This window comes from Lycium ferocissimum, unplaced genomic scaffold, assembly GCF_029784015.1.
Source record: "Lycium ferocissimum isolate CSIRO_LF1 unplaced genomic scaffold, AGI_CSIRO_Lferr_CH_V1 ctg6749, whole genome shotgun sequence".
NCBI lineage: Eukaryota > Viridiplantae > Streptophyta > Magnoliopsida > Solanales > Solanaceae > Lycium > Lycium ferocissimum.
This window is the reverse complement of record NW_026726488.1, coordinates 40,691-64,538: the sequence shown is the minus strand read 5'-3', so window position 1 is coordinate 64,538 and position 23,848 is coordinate 40,691. Positions and strand designations below refer to the sequence as shown.

Here is a 23,848-nt window from a genome sequence, read left to right as displayed (position 1 = left end):
ATTTCGATCTTTCACCCGCTTTAAAATCCTTGAAAAAAATTTAAAATTCCCCCGGAAATAGTGGGGAAATGAAGACCAATATCTTCTTCGGGATTGTTGTCGGACCGAGAAGTCTTCAATGGGAGCAACACGCAACATTCATCGCACCTCGTTGACATTGGATCTTCATTGTCACAAAAGCTTACTAAATCCAATCTTGTTTCTTCCAATTTAACCGGTTTTAATCGAAGTGGAAAGAAATGTAAGAATCAATCTTGGGTAAGAATTGAAACATGAAGAGAAGAAATTTACCAAAAAAATTTGGGGAAGAACTCAATGTGGAAGAAGAGAAGAAGATCTAGCCGTTTGTGGGGATTTAAGATTGGATTTGGGGAATTAAAAACGTTATTTGGACGGCCGTGGCAAATATACTGCGGTCCATATAGTTTTTATCATCTCTTACGCCCAAGGAGAGTAGCTGCACTTGCTAGTCCAGGTCACCGGTTGAAAGCGAAAAATAATACACAAAAAAATAAGTCCGGTGGTCGTAGGACCCCCGCAAAGTTGAGGTGTGTTATGGCAATTTTGGCCATAGTTTGAGTGTGTTTTGAATACTTTTCCCAAAAATTAACAAATATGCCATATTTTCCGGTATGTATACAACAAATACAGGCGAAAAATATTGTATACAACATAGATACACCAAAAAATTAACAAGTACACCATATTTTCCGGTATGTATACAACAAATACAAGCGAAAAAATATTGTATACACGGTAAATATACAACAAATACGGCGAAAATCTAGATTTTTCTAGATCGGCCGGAAAAAATTCCGGCTAATACAACAACATACCGGAAAAAAATTTTCAAGCTAATACAACGAGAACATTTTTTTCGACGTAGATCAGTTTTCTTAACTCCGAGAAGCCACCGCATTTCTTCGCTCAGATCCGTCATAGATCTGAGTTTTTTTTGGTTTTTGCTACCAACAATGCTCAGATCCGTCGCTATTGGAGCTTTTCCGGTGTAGATCTGAGTTTTTTCCTTGTCAAGGCGTCGGAGAAGAAAGGACAACGGGGTATGGCCCCGGAGAAGAAAGGGAAAAGGGAAGAGATTTGCCGGTGGCAGTGGTGAATGGCACGGCATTTCGCGGAGCTCGGCGGTGGTGGCCGGCGGCGGAGCAGTGGGGAGAAAGAGGGGAGAGAGAGGTGGGTTGAAAGTGAATAGTAGGATGAGTATTCTATTTTGTGTGTGTGTATATATATATATATATATATAGTTACTAAATGATATTAATATACAAATATTTGCTATGAGAAGTAATTAAATTAAACTATAGCTACTAAATGTAAATACTCACTATATGTTTGTTATATCATGTAGTTATTCCAAAAAAAAAAAAGATAAATAGGATCCTTGATCAAAGAAATGCCACATCATTCTTTTATTGCCTAGCTTTATAGTAATATATAGTGATTAGTATACATTCACCACATTTTATTCTTAACTATGGCAAATTAATATGATTTGATGCAAACACCACGTGGAAACTTTTTCTCCGGCACCATTTACCCCATAATATTCCACAAGACTTGAATATTTAGTCTATCTTGATAATTTGCCGATCTTTTTCTTATCTCTGTTGGACCGACTAAATTGGTTTTTCTACGTTTGTTTCTTCTCCTATTAATAACACTTTCTTGGGCGTTACTTCTCATCAGATCTCAACGTCTTTAGTTTCCCAAGTCATCCTTAGAGAAGTCATCAAGAAACATCTTCTCATAAGACTCCACGGAATTTGTCATTTCACCTGTTGTCTTTGAAAAGTCATTGGAGAAAATTAACATATCCTGATGCAAAAATAAGGAACATCCATCCGGCTACCCGGTCTAGATGACCAATTAACATCCTCGTTGCCGTGTTGAATTCTACAATGATATACAGTTAATACTTCCAAATCTTAACCTCACTTTATTCTGTTTTCATTCTAGATACATAGCATCAATCATTCTGCCAAATTCTTGGTTGTTTTCACATGTGATAGTCGTTTTCACATATATTGTAGTATAGATCATCACGGTAGACACAGGCGAATAGATCATTCATTTGATAAGTTCAATTGAATCCATCATTTTTTTACACGGAATGCAGGTGAAAATCACTAATATGACAAAATATTAAACTCTAAACTCAATTTTTTTTAAAATGCAATGGTTCAATGGTAGTGGTCAGGATCTTAAAAGCTGAACCAATCAAGCTAAAATCCTAGATTTATTGTCGATAGATTAATAAAACTCCATCAGTTATCAATGATCAAGTCCCAATGTTCTAGCTAGAAATCAGGATCTGCACCAGCAGTCTTTACGAGCAGGGACATTGAGGTGCTTATGGACCAATAGAGCATTGCTTTTCAAGGACAAGGGCTTGGAAACCTCGAGTGGACCTTGTTAATCTCAGTAATTATCTCCGGATCGAGGTTGACCTTACACGCATCAAGAACCTCTTCAAGCTGCCAAACTTTTGTGGCTCCAAAGACAACACTAGCCACGAGAGGGTGTCTCATAATGAAGGCTGGCCAAACAATTCAAAGTCAAAAGAAAAATAGAAGTAGTATATGTTTTGGTGACCAAATGAAAAGTCAAAATCTGAAAGTAAACTCAGCAACACAAGAAGCATGTCGCAGACTTGACAAATGACTATCATGCATAATATTTCAATTTCAGACTATTAGCAAATAACTATAAAGGATTATCTATGATCAGTAGTGGATACGAACTAGAATAGGAATTCGGAAGAAGATTGGTCATACCAATTGCAAGAGACACCGGATGAATACCATATCTGTCTGCTATCTCTAGGTATGACTGCAAAATGAGTGAAACTCATGATCACAAAGGTAAAAGGCAATTACACTTAAAACTAAAAGAAATGATATATTGAAGAAAATAGCAAACAACAGCAACAGACATTAGCGGACATATTTTACAGTCTTAGAGAGAAAATGTATTCAACAGCTTGCATAAAAGAAACTATATCATACCCATGAGAAAATTTGTTTATTGCAGAAGAGAGTCCTTTTCTTTTGAAGGATTCCTAGAGGTTTGGGTTTTATATGTTAAGCAGAAAATAGACAAAAAGATATTGCATCTCACACACACAAAATATTAAATAGAGTGTCATTTTTGTATAAATAAGCAGTGCTCATTCTCCGCCGGAAAAGTTGTGTATTTCTTGACCAGTATAAATTTGAGTATTGGAAAATGATAAGACAGCTTTAGAAAGAGGAATTTCCTTACTTTGGCAGCATATAAAACATTAGATTTTGAGAGGTCGTATCTGGACTCCCCTTCCTTGTATCTCCCTACCAGAAGTTTGAGATTAGTAGAATGAGAAAATCTACCGGCATCAGTTAGATATTCCAACGAAATTGGCAACCAATCTGACCTTTAAACAGATTTAAACGAGCATCAGATGGACCTCCATCTTCGGCAAAGTACTTTCCAGAAAGTATGCCCATGGCCAGAGGGCTGTAGGCCAACAAGCTTATCCTAGAGATGTTCAGCAATAAGTAAGCAAAGAGGGCATTACCAGCAACAGTAAATTCCACAAATACTTCAATTAATTAAAAGATGAACATCATCTTTGTCAGCAAGTTCACAACAACTGGGCAACCGAAATCTTTATAAATATGCTAATATCAAACAATGATGAAAAGTAGCAAAAGAAATCATGGTCAAGATTGCTGGTCAACTGGCCACAAAGATAACTGAAACAAGTCAAGTGAGCTCCAATAATCGTAATCATATAGTTAAAAATAATGATGCCTTTGCAGGAAAACAACCAGATAAAATGAAATGCCAGTATCACTAAAATAAAAAGCTTTTACTGTAGCTATAGCAGATGTTAAACCGTCCTAATACGGTTGGAGCAAAATTGAAGAGTTACTAGATGATACTTGAACACTCCGAATGTTAAAAGCGATTGCTGAGATCAACAGATTAACATTTTGCTTTTCTGACACATTCTGTTTAGTTTCTTATGACCTTGTCAACAAATTTAGGGCCAGTATCCCCTTAATAGAGTCGTCCATGCTTTGCAAACAGTAACAAAGTTCCCAATGCACCCAAAATCTTCAGCATGCATCCTACATGTGATAAAACTGTAGAGAAACCTGCGCAAATGAGACTAGCATAATTTTTATTGATAAGGTGATATTTTATTGATGTTTTAGGGTAAGAAACCCCATAAGCAAATAGTACACCAAAGATAAAAAACCTACAGAAAAATATGGTTCTCTACAGAAGACATCCAATCATCTAAACAACCAGAGATCTTGTGGGTGCACCAAACCTAATCAAGAACAAAGAGATGTCCTAATCTGCTCAAAATCATATTACACCCTTTCAAATGCTCTTCTGTTCCTTCCCTCCAAAGCACCCACGTAAGTACTAGTGGGGCTACATCCAAGCTCTATATTAACTTCTTCTTCTCCTAAACATGCAGCTATGCCTCACCCCCTCCCTTGTCTCAGGCATTGCGCATTGTACACCCCCATTATATATGACAAGAGTGCTGTGTGTTTCTAGGACAACAATCAAGACTGCACTTATTCCCACTCCTAGATGAATCATTTGCACAAATGGATGTTATAGTACAGAAAGCAACACAACGTACCCACTCTGATCAGGAAAAAAACCGGAAGAAACACCGCGTACCCATAAAAATGCCTACCCCAAAGTTGTCCACACAATCCAAGGATTACCTCTCGTTGTGACAGCATTCAGCCATAGCTAAATCAAAATTTCGACATAGCAAGTTGTATGCATTCTGAAACAAAAGAAGCCGAATCAAGCTTTATCTTATACTAGTGAAGAACCACTATTTGAAGGAAGCAAGGACAAAGAAGTCTCAACATTAAAGCAGGATTGAGCCATAAAACACCTGAACAGATACTATTTGAAGATTCCCAGCTCTACTTTTGGCAACTTCTTGGAACTTCATAATGCCATATGGTGTTTCGTTACTAAGGCCAATGTATCTGATCTAAAGAGAATAATTTGAACCACCAATAGAAAATAGTCACCAAATTTATGAAGTTAACATCTCAGCCTTCACGAGGAAAAGTAATTTGTGAAGTTAACATCTTTGCTGTCATGACTGACCTTGCCGGCATCAACAGCTCTTTCTAGAGCATCAAGTTGTTCCTCGAAACTGACTGACGTATAATGTCGTAGGGGATCATAGTCAGTTTCTCCAAACATAGGAACATAGCTGCCAGAAAGTATAAAATGGCGAACATGAGATTGGGTGTTGACAGGTGAAGAAGCAAATGTCGTAAGATATCTGTTTAAATTTTGAAAAGCAATCTTTTTGAGTAATTACATCTGTGAGAAAACAAAGCCACAAAATGTAGGATTTATCTACAAACCGATCAGGCCAGTGAATTTGATACAAGTCAATGTAGTCTGTCTTTACACGCAACAGGCTGCATCAAATCAATAAAGGTACCTCATCAGAAGCAGTCAAAAATATATATCTACCAGATAGAGGCCATCTTCAGAAACAAGCTTTTATTGTCAAAATAATGCCGCTAATGTAGTCAAACAGAAATTCAATGGACAAAGTACAGGTAACAAAACCAAAAACAATAATTTACTCAAACCTATTGTCAATAGCCTCAGTTATGTTCTGAGCATCCAAGCTTTCTGGTCCATTTCGAATCCAAGACATTTGTCCAGATGGTCCACTGACCTATAACAACATAGTTGTTTAAGATATCAAAATGCTAGTGCAGTTGGAATAAGTTACAAGCTCCAAACAAGAAAAAACTAAGAAAAGGAGTTATACCAATAACTAAATGCTAGGAAGAAAATAAGTAAATTCAGAAAGAAAAGAAATAAAAATCTCTTCAGCCAACAACTATAAGTTTTACTCATTACGACTCCAGAAAATTGCGAATGCATCTCATAATGTTATCTTTTTCTAATGGAAACCAATTACTTAATAATGCCTCATGGACAGCTACACATAGGAAAGAACTGCTAATTGCTTGCAGAATCAACTATTTGTCACATTTTAGTACCATAAATAACCAGGCATATACTGGAAAATATAGCCTTTTCAGCCTAATTCTCCCAACTAGTCCTCCACATCATTACACAGCACATTCAAACATGTTGAGGCTTAAACCAAATTTCGATCTTCAAGAAGAGTAACACACACAGTTGCATATCTTTCAAACAATATTTAAATCTTTAGGAAGAAGTACTGAGGAAAATACAGAAGAGCTAAAGAGTAGAAGACCTTTGTGGCGAAAACAACACTACCGCGACGGACTTTTCTTTCTCTAATCCAACGTCCGAAATACTCCTCACTTCTGCCATGAGTCTCTGCACGCTGGGGTACTGGATACCTAGTTTTTACAGATTTTAAAAAAAGCATAAATCAACAATTTTGAATTCAATATAAACATACTCCATCAATCAACCACAAACTTCAATCCCAAATTAATTGGAGTTTATCTTCTGTATCCATTCCGCTTCAAAATTGCAGTTAGACTAATTTAGTAATCCTCATTCTTTATCCCATTTTAACCTCGGTATTGCTTTGTGAAAACATAATATTCCCTCCGTTCACTTTTACTTGCCAGGTTTCGCTTCACGAGAATCAATTTGACTAATCTTCAGAGCTAAGATTAATTAAATATTTTAAATTTTAAATTTAGATGTTGGAAAACTACACGAAAAATACTATAAGTGGCAATCCTTGTCATTCATAAAATTCATGCAGTGTGGTGAAGGGAGGGAGGAACATTTTTAGCATAAAATTGAGGAGAGAAGTAAGGTTAGGTTTGAGGACTAACATTTCAGCAGAATCGAAGAAGTTAATTCCAGAGTTGAAGGCTTTATCGAGGAGTTGAAATGATTCGGCCAAGGTGTTTTGCTCACCGAAAGTCATGGTTCCTGTGAAAATGATAAAAATGCTCAAGGGCGTTGCATTATGTGGCTCTTCTTGCAAAATATATACACGAATGAAACAAAAGTCTAACCTAAGCAGAGTTTGGAGACGGTTAAATCTGGAGCAAGATTGAAGAGAGGAACTGCAAACGCCATCCAGTGAAGCTCATAGAATTCTCAAAATAAAGGGAGGGAGAGTTGGAGAAAGAAGATGACTTCTCTTGAAGAAGAGATGAGGAAAAATAACTAAAATAGGACGAAGAAAAATGTGGAGATGCAGGGGATCGAACCCTGTACCTCTCGCATGCAAAGCGAGCGCTCTACCATTTGAGCTACATCCCCTTTACTTTGAAACTCGAACCTTTCATGAATAATCCTGTTTAATTGATTGAGAGATGCTAGCCTCTACCATAGTGATTAACTGCACCAGAGTATATTTTTGGAGCTCCATTACAATAACTTGAACCTATAGTCCTAAAAATTTAGTGGTTTAGAATAGAGTATAATAGATTCTTATTTATGTTGAAAGTGCTGACGTCTAGAATAGCAAAATATTTGGCTTCCAATTGTATTTCCTATAATTTGGTAGCTTTAAACTGTTAAAAATATGTTAAACAAGTTACATCAAATAGTTATGTACAGTTGGTTTTGCATAATTCATTCGAGAAATGGCAGTCAATCCATTTTGATTTTATCATGCTATCTTTCTAAATTGTTATTCTAACTATGCCAAATCTTTATAGTGTAGAACAATTGAATAAATGGTCTTAATTTAGGAGTAGATTTGGTGAGGACAGGCGAGACACTTTGCGGAAGGACCAAATGATGCCCTTAAAGATAAACAAACCGCCAATAACTAAAACTCCACAGACGTGTAACACACATATAATCTTATTCAAGTCTATTTCAATTTCCCATGGCGTTGTGAGAAACCTTTTTGATCTACAGAATCCTCAAGTTTACTTTGCCAATATTTATGAATTGGCTTATTTTAGATGCTAGCAAAAATAGCATTTAATCACTTTTATAGTATTTGAGTAAGATAAAAAATATTTTTAAGCAATTGTTTTTCAGCCAAAACAACAAAAATAAACCATAAGCTAGCTTAAGCCCATCCAAACAAGCTCTAAGTTTAGGAGATAAAAACAAAAGCAAGAGAAACTAGAAAATATATTAATTTGTCTTCATTAAATTCTACAAACTTCAACAGAAGAGAATGAAAATAGATAAAGGAGAAACAAACTTGTCATTCACATAGAACACTTATGAACAAGTCCCAACTAATTTACCTTAAAATCAAAAACTCACAACCCAATTTCTCCTAATTCAACATCTAGAAATCTAAAATTCCTGTGAAACAGAACCAATTTCTTTCCCCTTGCTAATCTTTTTAGGAAGCAAATTCTGATGAATATTAGGCAAAACCCCACCATTAGCAATGGTAGTAGATCCCAACAACTTGCTTAATTCCTCATCATTCCTCACAGCAAGTTGTATATGCCTCGGAATAATCCTATTCTTCTTATTATCTCTCGCAGCATTGCCAGCAAGTTCCAATAATTCAGCAGCGAGGTATTCAAGAACCGCTGAGAGATAAACGGGTGAACCTGACCCAACTCGCTGAGCATAACGACCCTTTTTCAAGAACCGAGCAATTCGACCAACGGGGAATTGAAGACCTGCTTTATGAGATCTTGAGATTGATTTTGTTGCTTTTGAGGTTTTTCCTCGACCACCTACGGATTTTGTTGCTGTTATTGAAGGCATGTTTGGCGACATGTTTTTGTTTTTGTTTCTTGAATTTGTAATTGCTTTGGCGGTATGTTTTATCAGAGTTGGTGTTCTGTGTTTATATAGAGTGGACGTGGTGAATGTATTGGTTTGTTTAGGTTTCACAAGGATTGCCAACGTGGCATCCTTTTTTAGATTTTTTTTTGGTTTTCCCTGTACCTCGATTGCTTAAATTTGATTGGCTGTTTAGTTGCCTTTACGAGGAAAAGTAATATTCTGAGGTTAACATCTTGTGCTGTCATGACCGACCTTACCAGCATCAACAGTTCTTTCTAGAGCATCAATCTGTTCCTCAAAACTGACTGATGTATAGTGTCGTAGGGGATCATAGTCAGTTTCTCCGAACATAGGAACATAGCTGCCAGAAAGTTTAAAATGGTGAACATCAGAATTGGCGTTGACGGGTGAAGAAGCAAACATCTTAAGATATCTGTTTAAACTTTGATAAAGAATTTTTTTTGAACATTTACATCTGTGAGAAAACAATGCCACAAAATGTAGGATTTATCTACAAACCGATCAGGCCAGTGAATCTGATACAAGTCAATGTAGTCTGTCTTTACACGCAACAGGCTGCATCAATTCAATAAGGTACCTCATCAGAAGCAGTACAAAAATATAAATCATAGCAGATAGAGGCCATCTTCACAAGCAAGCTTTATTGTCAAAATCATGCCTCTGATGCAGGCAAACAGAGACTGAATGGGCAAATGTAAAGGTAACAAAACCAAAAACAAGAATTTATTCAAACCTATTGTCAGTGGCCTCAGTTATGTTCTGAGCATCCAAGCTTTCTGGTCCATTTCGGATCCAAGACATTTGTCCAGATGGTCCACTTACCTATACAACATAGTAGTTACGTTGTTTAAGGTATCATAATGCTAGTGTAGTTGGAATAAGATCTCAGCTCCAAACAAGAAAAACGAAGAAAAGGAAATATACTAATAACTACATGTTTAGGAAGAATATAAGTAAATTCAGAAAGAAAAGAAATAATAAAAGCAACTTTCACAGCCAATAACTATAAATTTTACTCCTAATGACTCTGGAAAAGCGTAAATGGATCTCATAATGCTATTTTTTTCTTTCTAATAAACGAGTTCAGGGGTTCAATAGAACAACACTTAGTTGATGTGCCAAAATTGAAAAAAACAAGAGACAAGTTTAGGGGGCTGCATATGCATTAAGCCAATCTTTATCTATATGGATCGAGGGAAAGATTGGATTTTTTTCTAAGCATTATTTTGGGCAGATTATTTATAATTGTACTATATTTTGAAAACAAACATGGTGATTAACTGAACCTTATATTTTCTCTGAGCTTTATTACCATAATAATAATGTGAACCTAATTTAGTCCTATAATATTTTTAGTGGTTTAGAATGGATTCTCATTTATTTTGAAAGTGCTAAAATCTAGAATAACAAAATATTCGGTGTTGCTTAAAATGTTTTGCTTTCAATAGTATGATAGCTTTATACTGCTGAAAATATGTCATGTTGCTTGTTGCATACTCCCTCCATTCCATAATAAGTGGTGTTTTAGGCTTTTTATTTTGTTTCAAAATAAGGGGCATTTTAAGATTTCAATAAGAAATTGATCTTATTCTTCCAAACTTATCCTTATTTATAATCAAGAATCATTAAATAGTTTTTCTTTTTCCAGACATTAATTAAGGGTAAGTTAATAAAAACACTCATAGCTTTCTATGAGTAAGCAATTTTTTAGGGGTGCGAAACACCTGATAGAACCTACGGGTTCACCGTTGGCTAGTTCACAGCCTGAGAGTTTACTCAAAATAGTCTAGGGGACCTGGTCCCTGAACTGTTCTCACAGATAATAATGGAAGGTAAATGAGGCAAGATATTTACGTGGAAAACTCCTTGCTCAAGAGATTAAAAACCACAACCTAACCTAATAGGATTTTCAACTTCACTAAACTGAGCAACTTTAGATTGCAACCTAGGAATTAAACTCTTAATCCCTAACCCTTACAATACACCTATTGTAAGCACATTTACAATAACTCTATTGCAAAGCTCCAAGTCTTAACTACCTCTAGCCAACGACCCAACTGATACGTAGTTAACTCTAGCCAAGAAAACAAAGTTACAAAGATTTAAATTTGTCCTACTATGATGCTTCTTGACAAGCAGTGTAGGAATACAAATTAAGAACATGAAACAAGACTCAACTATCTTAAGGACTTCAGATGTCTTCAGTGGCAGGAACTGGTCCCTTTGATTGTTGAGAGATCTTGTTCTTGTGGGCACCTTGAGAAAAGTAGCCGCCACACTTGAGAGAAATATATCTTTTTAGATTTGCAAGTGTTAGGTCAAAATGATGCCTAACATGTTGTATAAATATGAGACAAAATAGAGAGCATGTGAGAAACATGTGACCATGAATAGTGACTTCTCAAGGGCTTTTAGTTTCCATCATACAAACAACACAAGCTGTCTTCTTCAGCAACGAACAGCCTTTTATGACTGTTAAGTATCGTGCATTAGTCTCATGGGACCTGATGGAGGACCTGGCCCTTGGATCGTTTGTCAATTATCAAAACTATGAAATGCTATAACTCATCAACACCACTTATTACGTAATAGAGGGGTAATTCATACTGAAATGGAGGTTGTTCCATTTGTATTGGCATTATCGTGTAATGTTACCAAATATTATTCTGCCAATGCCAAAACTCATTTATTGTAGATAGAGAAAAATGCAAAGGAGATGCAATTCAAGAAATTGCCTCATTTTAGGCAGGGCATTAGGAGGGATATTTTTTCTCTGGAGAGTTTGAGGAAGGACCAAAACATGCCCTTAAAGATACATAAAATACCAATAAGTAAAACTCCACAGACTTGTAATATACAAAATCTTATTCAAATCTATTTCAATTTCATAGCGTTGTGAGAGACCATTTTGATTTGCAGATTCTTCATGATTGTTTTGCCAGTAGTTATGATTAAAATTAGGACATAAAAATAGAAGCAAGAGAAACTAGAAATCAGTTCTAGCAATCATAAGAAATCCATTAATTTTGTCTTCACTAAATTCTACATACTTCAACATGAGGAACTAAACTTTCACTTCACATAGAACAGTTATGAACAAATCAAAATCAGTACCCAATCTCCTAATTCAACACCTAGAAATCTAAAATTCCTGTGAAACAGAACCAATTCCATCTTTCCCCTTGCTAATTTTCTTCGGAAGCAAATTCTGATGAATATTAGGCAAAACTCCACCATTAGCAATAGTAGTAGATCCCAACAACTTGCTCAATTCCTCATCATTCCTCACAGCAAGTTGTATATGCCTCGGAATAATCCTATTCTTCTTGTTATCTCTCGCAGCATTGCCAGCAAGTTCCAACAATTCAGCAGCAAGGTATTCAAGAACCGCTGACAGATAAACGGGTGAACCTGACCCAACACGCTGAGCATAACGACCCTTTTTCAAGAACCGAGCGATTCGACCAACGGGGAATTGAAGACCTGCTTTATGAGATCTTGAGATTGATTTTGTTGCTTTTGAGGTTTTTCCTCGACCACCTAAGGATTTTGTTGCTGTTGTTGAAGGCATGTTTGGCGATATGTTTTTTGGTTTTGTTTCTTGAATTTGAAATTGCTTTTGGCGGTATGTTTTTTAGAGTTGGTGTTCCGCGTTTATATAGAGTGGAGGTGAAGAGTTTGATTGGTTGGTTTAGGTTCTACACGGATTGCCAAAGTGGCATCCATTTTTTTTTTTTTTTTTTTTGGCGTCTTCTCTGCACATGGATTACTTAAATTTTGATTGGCTACTGGGATTGCCAACCTGGCACCTTACTTATGAGTTTTACTGGGATCGCCAGTCTGGCATCTTAAATAATTTTTACGGAAAAGGGCCAAATATACCCCTGTTCTATCGAAAAAGTAGAATATCCAATATCTTTGGGTTCAAATATCACCCTTATTATCTTTGGTCGAAAATCTTGCTCCAGATTAAATAAATCTACGTTGACATTAATATTTTAATAAAATAAATATTATATGGCGTGTCACCTCACTTACTGTTCAATTTACCCTCCTCCCTATCTTCTTCCACCACACCTCCTCTACTAGTACCATCCTTCTTCCACCACACCTTAGAATTCAGTACCTGACAAACTCTAGATTCGTCTCAGTACTTCCTGTTAGGTACATGGCTAACAACAATAACTCCAGAATGTAAAAGGAAGTTGGTTAGTCATGTTATTTTATTTTTCCTAGGAATAATGGCATCAAAAGAGAATTATCAATTGGAGTATTCACAATCTTTATTCCTTTCACATTTCTTTTATGGGATAAATATTAAAAGTACATAAGGGGACAACACAATAGCCGAAAGGCCACATGAATCTCAGTGGCCTCATGATCATTGCTGCCCAGTTGGGCCTTCCCTATTCCTAGTAAACTATATGAGAGAGAGAGAGAGAGAGACCGTTAGAAGGTAAAGGCAAGGAAAAGAGACAGAACCACACATTTTCCGCAATTTATTTTATTTCTGTGCAAATATTACATTGTACAGAAAATTGTCTAATAGAGTCTTCTAAGGACGTCAATTTAGGTGCGGTGGAAGAAGATAGGATGAGTATATTTGAATCCAAAGTATAACACATAATGATTTTATTAAGATATTAATGACCCAAAGTATAACGATATATATTTAGATAACCCTTTTTCGATAAAGTATAACGGGGGATATATTTGGCCCTTTTTTCGTAATATATATATGTTATGTGCATAAAATATGGAGTTGGAAATAATTTTTCTTAAAAAAATATTTACAAAATTAATTAAACAAAAAAATATATCATAAGGACAAATTAGTTAAATTATAATTCTTATATTAATATAGTTATAGCTAGGTTAAAAGGAGATTAAAATAAGATAGGTAAGTATAGCCACAAAAAGGTAAGTTAAACAAAATCAAACTTAAGGGAAGGTTGATGTAGTTATTCATTTAACTTTTTGGCTATAATAACTTTTTGTTGATATACCACACTAACTTGAGTGACCTTCTTGATCCAAAATAAATATAAGTGACTTTATTAGTGAATTTGCTAAAATTGAATGACCTTTTAAGTTATTCATTCTAGCCTTATCCTTCAATATTTCACAAATAGATTAGTCATGCTAACCCCAAATCCCACTGGGTATTAACACTCTGTTATTCTCTTAATTCACAGACTAAAATAATCCCAAGATATGAATAAATCCCACAATAGTTTTTTTTTTTTTTTGAAACGCAGACTTTTATAACTTAGAAATGAAATACAGGATTGGGGAAGATATGATTGTACATTTCTTAAACAACCATAGTGATTAATTGCACCTTATATTTTTTTGGAGCTCCATTACTATTATGTGAACCTATATAGTCCTAAAATTTAGTGGTTTAGAATGGATTCTCATTTATGTTGAAAGTGCTAAAATCTAGATTAACAAAATACTTGGGTATTGCTTAAACTATTTGGCTTCCATTAGTGTTTTCTATAGTTAGGTGGCTTTAACTTGTTGCAAAATTCTTTTGGAAATGGCAATCAAGCCATTTGTATTTATCATGTTATATTTTTCTAAAGGCTTATTGCATATGCAGCTCCTTAAACTTGTCCCTTTTTTTCCATTTTTGCACTTCAATTAAATGTTGTTCCTATTGAACCCCGGAAGTCGTCCTCAAATGTGTCTATCAAATCCTCTAAAACTGATTTTTATTGAAAGCAAAAATTAAATTGTGGTAATGAAGGTGATGTAATATTTTAAACGTGTGGTGTATTCTTTAGGTCATGGTGTGTCGTTTCGCTCTTCCATCGCCCGATTAATTAAGAGCTTACTCTTTTTTTCCCTCTCAATTGCTACTAATCTTAGCTAAAAAATGGCATAATTAAATTAGAATATATATTAGCATGTTGCTACATTGAAGATAGAATACTATATAAGTCAGATTGTGTTTGATAGACACACAAATATGAGGACGAATTTGATGGATTATTATTTAATATAATACAAATAAATAAAACTTTTTATTATTTAATATAATACCTAAATTCTGTTTTATTTACTTTTTTATTTATTTTTCACAAATTGTCTAAATTTATAAATAATAATCTTTAATATTATTTAATTATTCTGTTTTATATTTTTTTAAATTATTCAAATGTATAAATATCCTCACTATCTCTATCCCCTCGTCGTACGTTTTCGTACCTTCATAATTTATTGATTTTCTCTTGTTAGTTATGTTACCTATTATGAAATTATCATATAAAAAATTAAGCCACTACTTTGAATTTGTTTAAAGTATAAAACGAAAAAAATCTTATTATTGTATTATCAAGATCCGTACCGATATTTCTCAATGATTGTTATTTTTCATTACGCGCAAATAAGAACATAAAATTTTCTTCTTTTTTATCATCAATATAAAAATTTGGATTTTTATTATAGAAAATTTTAGTGAAAATTAATTATCTTTGTAAAACTATTGTCCTCTTTATTCGTTTGCCTACTATATATATATATATATATATATATATATATATATATATATATATATATATATATATATATATTTAATTTTTACCTTGAATCCAAAAAATATAATATTTTACCCTAAATTGTAATTTTGAAGTAATCTAAAAACAAATATATAAGTCCTTTGAATATTTTGTTCTAAAATCTATTTATATTTTCATAATTGTTTCTTATATTAATTATAATAAGAAATTGGATTTTCCTGCTCTGTTTTGTTATCATTATAAAATTTTAAGATTTATTTTTTCATTTTGAGATTACCTATATGAAAATTTCATTAGTTTTTCACTTGATTTAATATTCTTGCTTGCAAGTCTTTTTTAAATTTAATATAAGATAGCTATAAATAGAAGTAGAATTTATTATTACTGAAATAATTTTTTTATATTCTTATGGTACAAATTCTACTGCTTAAAGTTCTTTCTTCGTTGTTTAAGCTTATCAAGAATATTTAAGTATTTGTTATTTATTATATTATTTTATATACAGTTTCAAAGTTTAAATACCATTATATTATCTCTATTTTATTTTCGTCAAAACTATTTTTAATTTTTTATTCTGACTGTCCTTCTTCAATTGTGTGATATTATTACCATGTTTTAACTTTGTCCAAAAACTATCATGTGGCCTTTTCTAACGCATCACTTGACTTAATAAGTTAATATCCAACCTTTACCAGGAGAAGATAAAAGAGGTTAAGAAATTTATTCCAACTCAAATTTCAAAATAGTGTCAGTTAATGAACTGTTAGGAACATAAATTTTTAATTAGAAAAAGTATAAGCAACTATAATCCATACACTATATATTTGAATGAATTATGTTTGTCATCCTATTTAATTTTGCTTTATTTCATTATTAAGTTTTGCAGACTAAAATGACCAAATGATCAAATAGTGTCTCAACAACATATATATAATCTAGTGATAAGTGATTCTTATTATTATTGAACGTACGTATTCTTAATCATATGCATCATTAATTTGATAAAATATTTGTATAAATATGTTCAGAAAATAATTTCACAATATTACATCATTACTCATATAAGCACACGTCTTGACCCAAACCTGTTTAATATAGACGCTGCTATTTATTGCTTGCCCCCATTGATTGCAATATGCTCAAATATTGTTTATCAAACTTCCCTGCCGCACCACTTTGTAAAGAACGCTCACTTTTACTATTACTCTCTCTTTGCAAGGGCAACGAATGACGGAAAGAAGTGGACTTTCTGCTCCTGCAATGCATCATAAAATTTCAAATAAGTTTAAATTTTCAAATAACTCAACATATGATAATGATGATTGTCTCTGTATATCTTTTATTAATGGTAATGTTAAACGATAGTGGTACTCAAAATATATCCTTAAAACCATTGGCTTAAGTAACTAAATCTCAAATCTCGTAATGATCAACCTTATGAATTACACATAGTTGCTTCAACCGCAACTATGTATATCTAATATTTGGCAAAGAATTCAGAATTTTCAAGTCCAATTAGTACCATCTATTCCGCATTGAAAAAGCTTGATTTCATTAATTCTAAAAAACTCTAATCTCCAGGATAAGGCTCGGGACATGAATATCCGTTGACAAACAGGAATTAGTAACAATCAATCGCAAATCTGCAAGACCACAAAAATCAGATGAAATATGATATAGCCTAAGTTATAGTATTTGACTTAAATTAAATGAACCCATGCTATTCATTCATTTTTTAGGAATATATGTTAGTCCAACCTTGTGTCACAGATTAGTTCGTTAATACAAATATATTGGTATTTGTAATACATAAATAGACTATCAAGAAGAAACAATTTGATGACTTGCTTCATTTTGAACTTTATCATATGCGAAAGGCAAGAATAAACTTAATATTTTTTAGAGTTGCTACTGCAAATAAATTTACCATGATAAAAAAAAATATCAAAATGAATATAAAAAGATTAAACTGCACCATCAGATACAACTATAATGAATATTAAGGAAAGAAAATTGTAAAAAGCTAAAACAAAATCAAAATTATACACATTCACAGATCCTTCTTCCAAAGTGGCCTCTCCCCGTGGTGTTTTCGATGGCCGTCTCATCGCTGCTAAGAAAACCGAACACGCATCCCCTTCTCTTATCCCTACTGCTTGCCGCCTTCATTATATGAACTGCATAAATTAGAATTTAGATATACTGACGAAAAACTAAGCCTTGCAGCAGACACGTTAAAAATGCATCTCCATACCATCAGCCACTGCTGCTCCCTCTTATGAACCCAAGGAGAGCAAATGCATGAAGTAAAATAGATATAACAAAAAGCTATCATTTGGAGAAGCTAAGTCTGATGCAAAAATGTATTAACAGAGAAAGCATATCTCCTGAATAGAAATATTCTAATACTGTTGCAGAGACAATGTGTATAGAAAGGCATCTATAAGAAGAAAAAAATATAAAGGACACGGGTAGGTAGCTTCACAATTGACAGTTCCAAAACTGACCACTAATTCAAAAAATAACTGCTAACTCTTGAACGTGGATGAAAGAGGTTTTCTTGTGGGTGTGGTGCTTGAGGGATACTTTCATATTATTTTTTATTTAATTAAAATTCTAAACCTCACTCTCGATTAAAAACTTAAAATTCAAAATTCAAAATTCAAACTTCTAATATTAGGTCAATTCCATTTTAGTTGCTACGTTGAAACTTGAAAGACTCCAAATAATGAATGCTTGTATGTGATAATGAAGGAGTGAAATGAGGGAAATGGGGAAGTTACAAAGGTGGGTTTTGGGGTTTGTAAGTTTTTATGTCTCTTTTGCAGTTATTAACTTTACCACTTGGTAACTTCTCAATAACTTTTAAATTAAAATTCAAAACAATAACTAAAATAACTAATATTACCTAAATAACTAATTTTTGTCCTAAAACTATCCTCTTTTTAATAATAATATATATATATATAGATAGTGAAATACCCCGCGCTTCGCGCGGTACAACCACGACATTAATAAATAAATGATATAATTGATACCATTATAAATTTACTCAAGATAGAATAGATTAAATTTCTTATGCATATAAATAGTAATTTAATTTATATTAAATAAAAATATAATTTTTTTAAAAAAGTAGACTTAGATGAATTGATTTTGCATTAGCAGATTTTTTTTAAAAAAAAATAGATAAATGAAAAAGTATATATAAATTTTATAGACATTTGTTTATTTAAAAGCTATTCTTGACTTCAGATCTAAATAGATCAAATTTAACGTTTTAATGTTAATTTATTTTAAATTTTAACGCTTACTTTATATTTTTCTTTATGTTTCATTCTAAACTAATAATAACAACAATAAAAGAAGAATAAAAGGAAAAACTAAAACCAAACTGAATACATATAATCTGATATCCACTGAATAAAATCGTCAAAATCTCGTATATATTTTGTCTTGTCCGTTTTCCTTTTATTTTTATTTCTGTTTTTCATTTTCTTTCTTAATTCCCTACATGCTCATTTTCCACTAAAATGTCAAATTCGTTTATGCGCAAGTGGAGGAGAGCACTGTAAATTCAATATATTATTACAATAGTTTTATTGTAATACTCACAAAATACTTCTTAAACAATTACACATTCAAAATTATTTTAGTTTTTATTATTCATTTATATCTCTCACCCGAGAGTATGCTCGTCAGTTGTCACCTTGGAATACTTTGGATGTCTTGTGCTTTTAGTTTATAATAATTTTGAGAATACAATTGTTCGGATTATTTTCGTAAATAAAATTAAAAATTTAAGGTTTTTTTATTTTAATTAGATATGTTTAGAAGATTAAGTCATAAATAACCACTATTTTATTGAACCATCACTTAAACCTAAAATATGATTAAAACTCCTCATATATGTCAGAATAATTAAATTATTTCAGAAAAATATACGTACTATCAAATTAAAAGGTCTTATTCTAAATAAAATGATTTTAATTTTTCAAAGAGTGACCGAGAGTTTTGCAAAAAGAATATAACTACTAAAATAGATATACCATAATGAATGAAATAAGCAAATTTTACAGCCTCCCATTTCTACAACTCCACCTTTTGTCTTCCTTCTTCCCTTTTTTTCTTCGTTAGTCAATTAATTATTGTCTTCGCATATATAGAGAATAATTAAGAAAAGAAAAGATATGAAACCGAATATCTTAAAGATAAAATTCCTCTTCAATGTTCCTTTTGGACATAAAATTACTGTGAATCTATATAAAGGCGAAAAAGAATACAATAATGTATGGAATTGCATTTGTAACTTTTTGAGATTATAACATAATTACATCAAGGACCTCAAGAATTGCCTTGTCTCTTCCAGTCTTTCAACAATATTTTACTCCTGCTTGAATCACCGGAAAACTCAAGGAAGCTCCTTTAAGGTCTTCATCCTAAAAGCGGACAAAATAGAAGAAGAAAAAAGAAAGATCTTGTACATAACATTAATTTTGTAAAGGGTAGATGAAACCGAAGCATATTTAATTGAATCATAGTTCTTAGACTTTTGCCGAAACAGAAAAGGCAAAAAATACAACAATCTAAAATTTACAATAGCACAAAAATTAAGCATAAAGATGTATGATAAAACAAATCAATCTAATATTAGAGATAAGACAACAATGTAGGTAAAAAAAAATAATCAAACAGCAATAAATAATATTACTCCCTCGTTGGAAGAACAAAAGTACACAATATTACTCTATCCTTTGGAAGAATTTAATTGAATGATTGTTTGCAACCTTCTTGTTTCCAACTTAAATAGTAGAAGAACTTTTATGCTCTATTAATTAAGAATTAAGGCAAACGGTTACAAATGACTTATTAGGAAAAGCTAAAAAAACCAAACGGATAGAGGTGAATGAAAAGGTGCAATTAAAAAATTAAGAGGTGTAATTAAGATAATTAATAGAGTGGCTTTTGAATTATTTAATAGATAGTATATTGATTTTAAAATGAGAGAAAATCCAAAAAAAAAGAGAAAATGGATAATTAGGTTTCTAGGCCATAGAGAGGTGTCACATCACCTTATCTATGCCTAGCTTTATATTATATATAGATTTGTGACTTTTTTTCTACTCTTATAATATTCACTACTCGATATTTTTCCTTCCTATTTTTTGACTATATATTTTTTTAAGAGGAAGTACATGTATGCTCATCCTTCTTTATAAAGAGATTCTTGTATTGTTTGCCAAAAATCTAATTACCACTTCTTCATTTTTTTTTTTTTTGTTATCTCCTTTTCCTTAAAATCGATGATTTTAGTTTTGAATTCACGAACAACATTATTGATGATTAAAGGTTAATATTTGAACCCCTCTTGTAAACTACAACATTATTGACATGCTTATAAACTATAATGTTGCTTTTAACATTTCCCCTCTTTGTATTAATATTTGTGACTTCTTTTCACAAATATTATTATCCGTTTGACTTTTTATTAATATTTATTGAAAAGAAGTTTATAATAATATGCAAATTATTCCAAATTATCACTCTCACTCTTATTTTTTCTCCAAGTATTCATCATTAAATTATTACAATTTCTAGTGCCAATATCTTAATTTATTTCCTTATATCTTATATTTGTGACTTTCTTTCTACTCTTATAATATTCACTACTTGATATTTTTTTCTTCCTATTTTTGACTATATATTTTTTTTAAGAGGAAGTACATGTATGCTCATCCTTCTTTATAAAGATATTATTGTATTGTTTGCCAAAAATCTAATTACCTCTCTTCTTCAATATTTTTTTTGTTATCTCCTTTTCCTTAAAATCGATGAATTTAGTTTTGAATTCACGAACAACATTATTGATGATTAAAGGTTAATATTTGAACCCCAAAGGTCAACCTCAATAATCTTTTGAACCTTTTTTGAACTAATCATAATAGTTTATAAGTATGTCAATTTAAAAATTTATGCATACAGATCCTAAAAGTAACTGTTGAAGATATGAAATGTACTTCTCACGACCTTTCATGTATAATCCATTGGTAAGGACATGTTGATTCTACAACAATCATCTCTTATAGATTGTTTTTACGCATCATTGAAGTATGCTACAAAATGAAAAGCAATAAGAATACTAGATTTCTTAACAATATACCGAGAAACATTGTTATTTAGTCCTTAGTTTTCTACTTAAGGAATACTTCAATTGTCTCCTCCATCTTTCATTTCGTATCACAGTTAACTTTTACATCATAAAATTTAATGAGAGAACTTGAAAAAATAACAGAAAAAATATTAGATTAAAGATTAGACTTGTATAAAGATAAGACTTCCTCACAATAAGTATACATATATGTTTTGTACATAACAAACATCCTTATCAGCATATATGCATAACATAAACATAAAGATGATCTAAACTTCCTTTTACCTCCTTACTATCTTCCTTTGCTCGAGCATCCAAGATCGCTTTCACACAATAATACGATATTAGGCTAGTAAACTATTGATACAAAACACTTCTTGATCAAAGTGTCACCTACAGGGAAAAAAAAGTAGTAAGCATATGAAACTCATAGCAAAGACATGAATTCTTTCCTGCAAAACATATATTAAGATGGACTACCTATTTCGCAAAACATATATTTAGATGGACACTTAATTTAAAAGCCGAAAATATCTATGAAGATTTACTTATTTCAGGACTTGCTGCGTACATAATTTTAGTTGACAATAAGGTCATCTTTCAGATTTTGAGTAAATGTTCTCTTCCTATGAAAAAGATAAAGAAGCACAATGAAGGGTGAGTGATGTAGAAAAAAAGTACAACCAACACTTTTATGATGTTGATATTCAGTAAGTTCAAGCATGACAAAAAGTTGTTTACCTTAATTTGAGCTTGATGGTGAATGCGTTGATATAATATGACCTGAGATGAAATTGATAAAAAGTTCCCAACATTTATCAGCCAAACTATGGCCATAAATACACAGATTGCCCTCAAACGTCTAGCTATACTTAAAAGAAAAAAAAGCAGAAAATAAGGAATTAACACAAAAGACTTCAAACAAATATCTTTAATATAGCAGAATATAGGAAAGCACTCTATACTCTTTATTTGAAACTAATAAAGCATGAGATCAATATGCTAGGATAAGTACCGCAAATTGAGAGAGAGAGGGGGGTAGTGCAACTCTTCACAATTTACATAGATACATATATTTACTCCTCTTACATAATGCAAACTTGAAAAACTGAGAGTATTTCAAAGCTTCTCCCTTCTTCAAAAAGAAAACAGGAATGACTTTTCACTATATCCATCATTTAAAGTCGTGGTATAATGATCGTGATAAAGCAGTAAAACCGTGATGAGAAGTTGTAAGCAGTTGGGAAGTTCTAATCAGTTCAAAAATCTCAATTAGATGTGGATTAGGATTCATTGAAATTCAAAATCAAATAAAAAATAAAGTAAAAGGAGCTTATTTAGAACACGTTTGAAATCTGGTTAATTTTTAGAGAGTAATTTGTGGGTAGTGTGCAACTTAATGCTAAAAGTTAGGAGTAAAACGTGGAAGTTACATTGCTACATTTTTGCTACTTTTTTTTTAGTGGATTTACATATAAAAAATCTGATAACTTCCAAAAAAAAAAAAAGGCCCTAAACATGCCTTGAATTATGGTTGTACGGTTTTGGAGTAATTTGTGTGTAGTGTGTAACTCAATGCTAAAAGTTAGGAGGAAAACGTGGAAGTTACATTGCTATATTTTTGGTTTTTTTTTTTTTTTTTTTTTTTTTTTTTTCTTTAGTAGATTTACATATAAAAATTTGATAACTTCCTAAAAAAAAAAAAAAAAAAAAAAAAAACTAAACATGCCTTGAATTATGGCTGTACAGTTTTAGGACTCCATCGTGAGCACTTTTCAGCCGCATATATATTTATTTACAAATATGTAAATATTCAATTATTTCTAATTCAATAACTAATAACTAATTAACCATTTTTTGTCCTAAAACTACCACGTGTCATTATCCTACGCTGCCACTTGTCAAAATCTTAGGGTAAACTATGTCAAAATCTTAGCGGGTAAAAACGCATCCGGTCTATCCTCCACGAGTTTTTTCCACTCCCACCATCAAGTCACGTGCATATCTTAACGGAAACAATATTTTTCTCTCTTTTAGCTATTTGAATCTTAATTTATTCCTTATTATTTGTTAAAACATATATCACGATCCAAGTTATTCCGGACCAGGCTCATACGAAGAGTTCTCAGGATTGGATTTGGGTCACTTGTCTTTAAACCCTAGAAAAACAAATCTCTACCTGAGTTTTGATTAAACCCGATTTCGCCGGAAAACAACAGGTATGACTAAAAATTAGAAACCTAAAAGTATGTATTGCCTATAAGGTCAGTTGGACTCCATTTGTTGATTTACTCTTAATCCTATTAATTTACATAATTCTTTTTTGCAGTTCTCTTTTTCACTTAAAGAAATTGTTGACCATATTTCCTAAACTAAGAAATTGGAATCTCACATCACAGAGGAATGAGACTTCAAAGTACGGTTT

The 23,848-nt window shown here is 32.3% G+C and overlaps 3 protein-coding genes and 1 non-coding gene across 4 annotated transcripts; all 4 read right to left on the bottom strand.

Moving 5' to 3' along the window:
- Positions 1-2,063: 2,063 nt before the first annotated feature.
- Positions 2,064-7,177, bottom strand: LOC132045483 (uncharacterized). Its single transcript, XM_059436080.1, has 12 exons — positions 7,032-7,177; positions 6,846-6,945; positions 6,287-6,395; positions 5,646-5,734; positions 5,412-5,468; positions 5,146-5,254; positions 4,925-5,026; positions 4,746-4,810; positions 3,428-3,531; positions 3,280-3,344; positions 2,793-2,847; positions 2,064-2,554 (listed from the first exon to the last, which is right to left on the bottom strand). The coding sequence occupies exons 1-12, from the start codon at positions 7,093-7,095 to the stop codon at positions 2,394-2,396; spliced, it is 1,080 nt and encodes a 359-aa protein (XP_059292063.1). The 5' UTR covers positions 7,096-7,177; the 3' UTR covers positions 2,064-2,393.
- A 31-nt stretch (positions 7,178-7,208) lies between these two features.
- On the bottom strand, positions 7,209-7,281 carry TRNAA-UGC (transfer RNA alanine (anticodon UGC)). The gene has a single exon. It is a non-coding gene; the product is annotated as a tRNA-Ala (tRNA).
- Positions 7,282-8,091: 810 nt separating this feature from the next.
- On the bottom strand, positions 8,092-8,781 carry LOC132045484 (histone H2AX-like). The gene has a single exon (XM_059436081.1). It carries the CDS (start codon positions 8,716-8,718, stop codon positions 8,281-8,283), a length of 438 nt encoding a protein of 145 aa, XP_059292064.1. The 5' UTR covers positions 8,719-8,781; the 3' UTR covers positions 8,092-8,280.
- A 2,964-nt stretch (positions 8,782-11,745) lies between these two features.
- Positions 11,746-12,362, bottom strand: LOC132045485 (histone H2AX-like). The gene has a single exon (XM_059436082.1). The coding sequence runs from the start codon at positions 12,317-12,319 to the stop codon at positions 11,891-11,893; it is 429 nt and encodes a 142-aa protein (XP_059292065.1). The 5' UTR covers positions 12,320-12,362; the 3' UTR covers positions 11,746-11,890.
- Between the last annotated feature and the right edge of the window lie 11,486 nt (positions 12,363-23,848).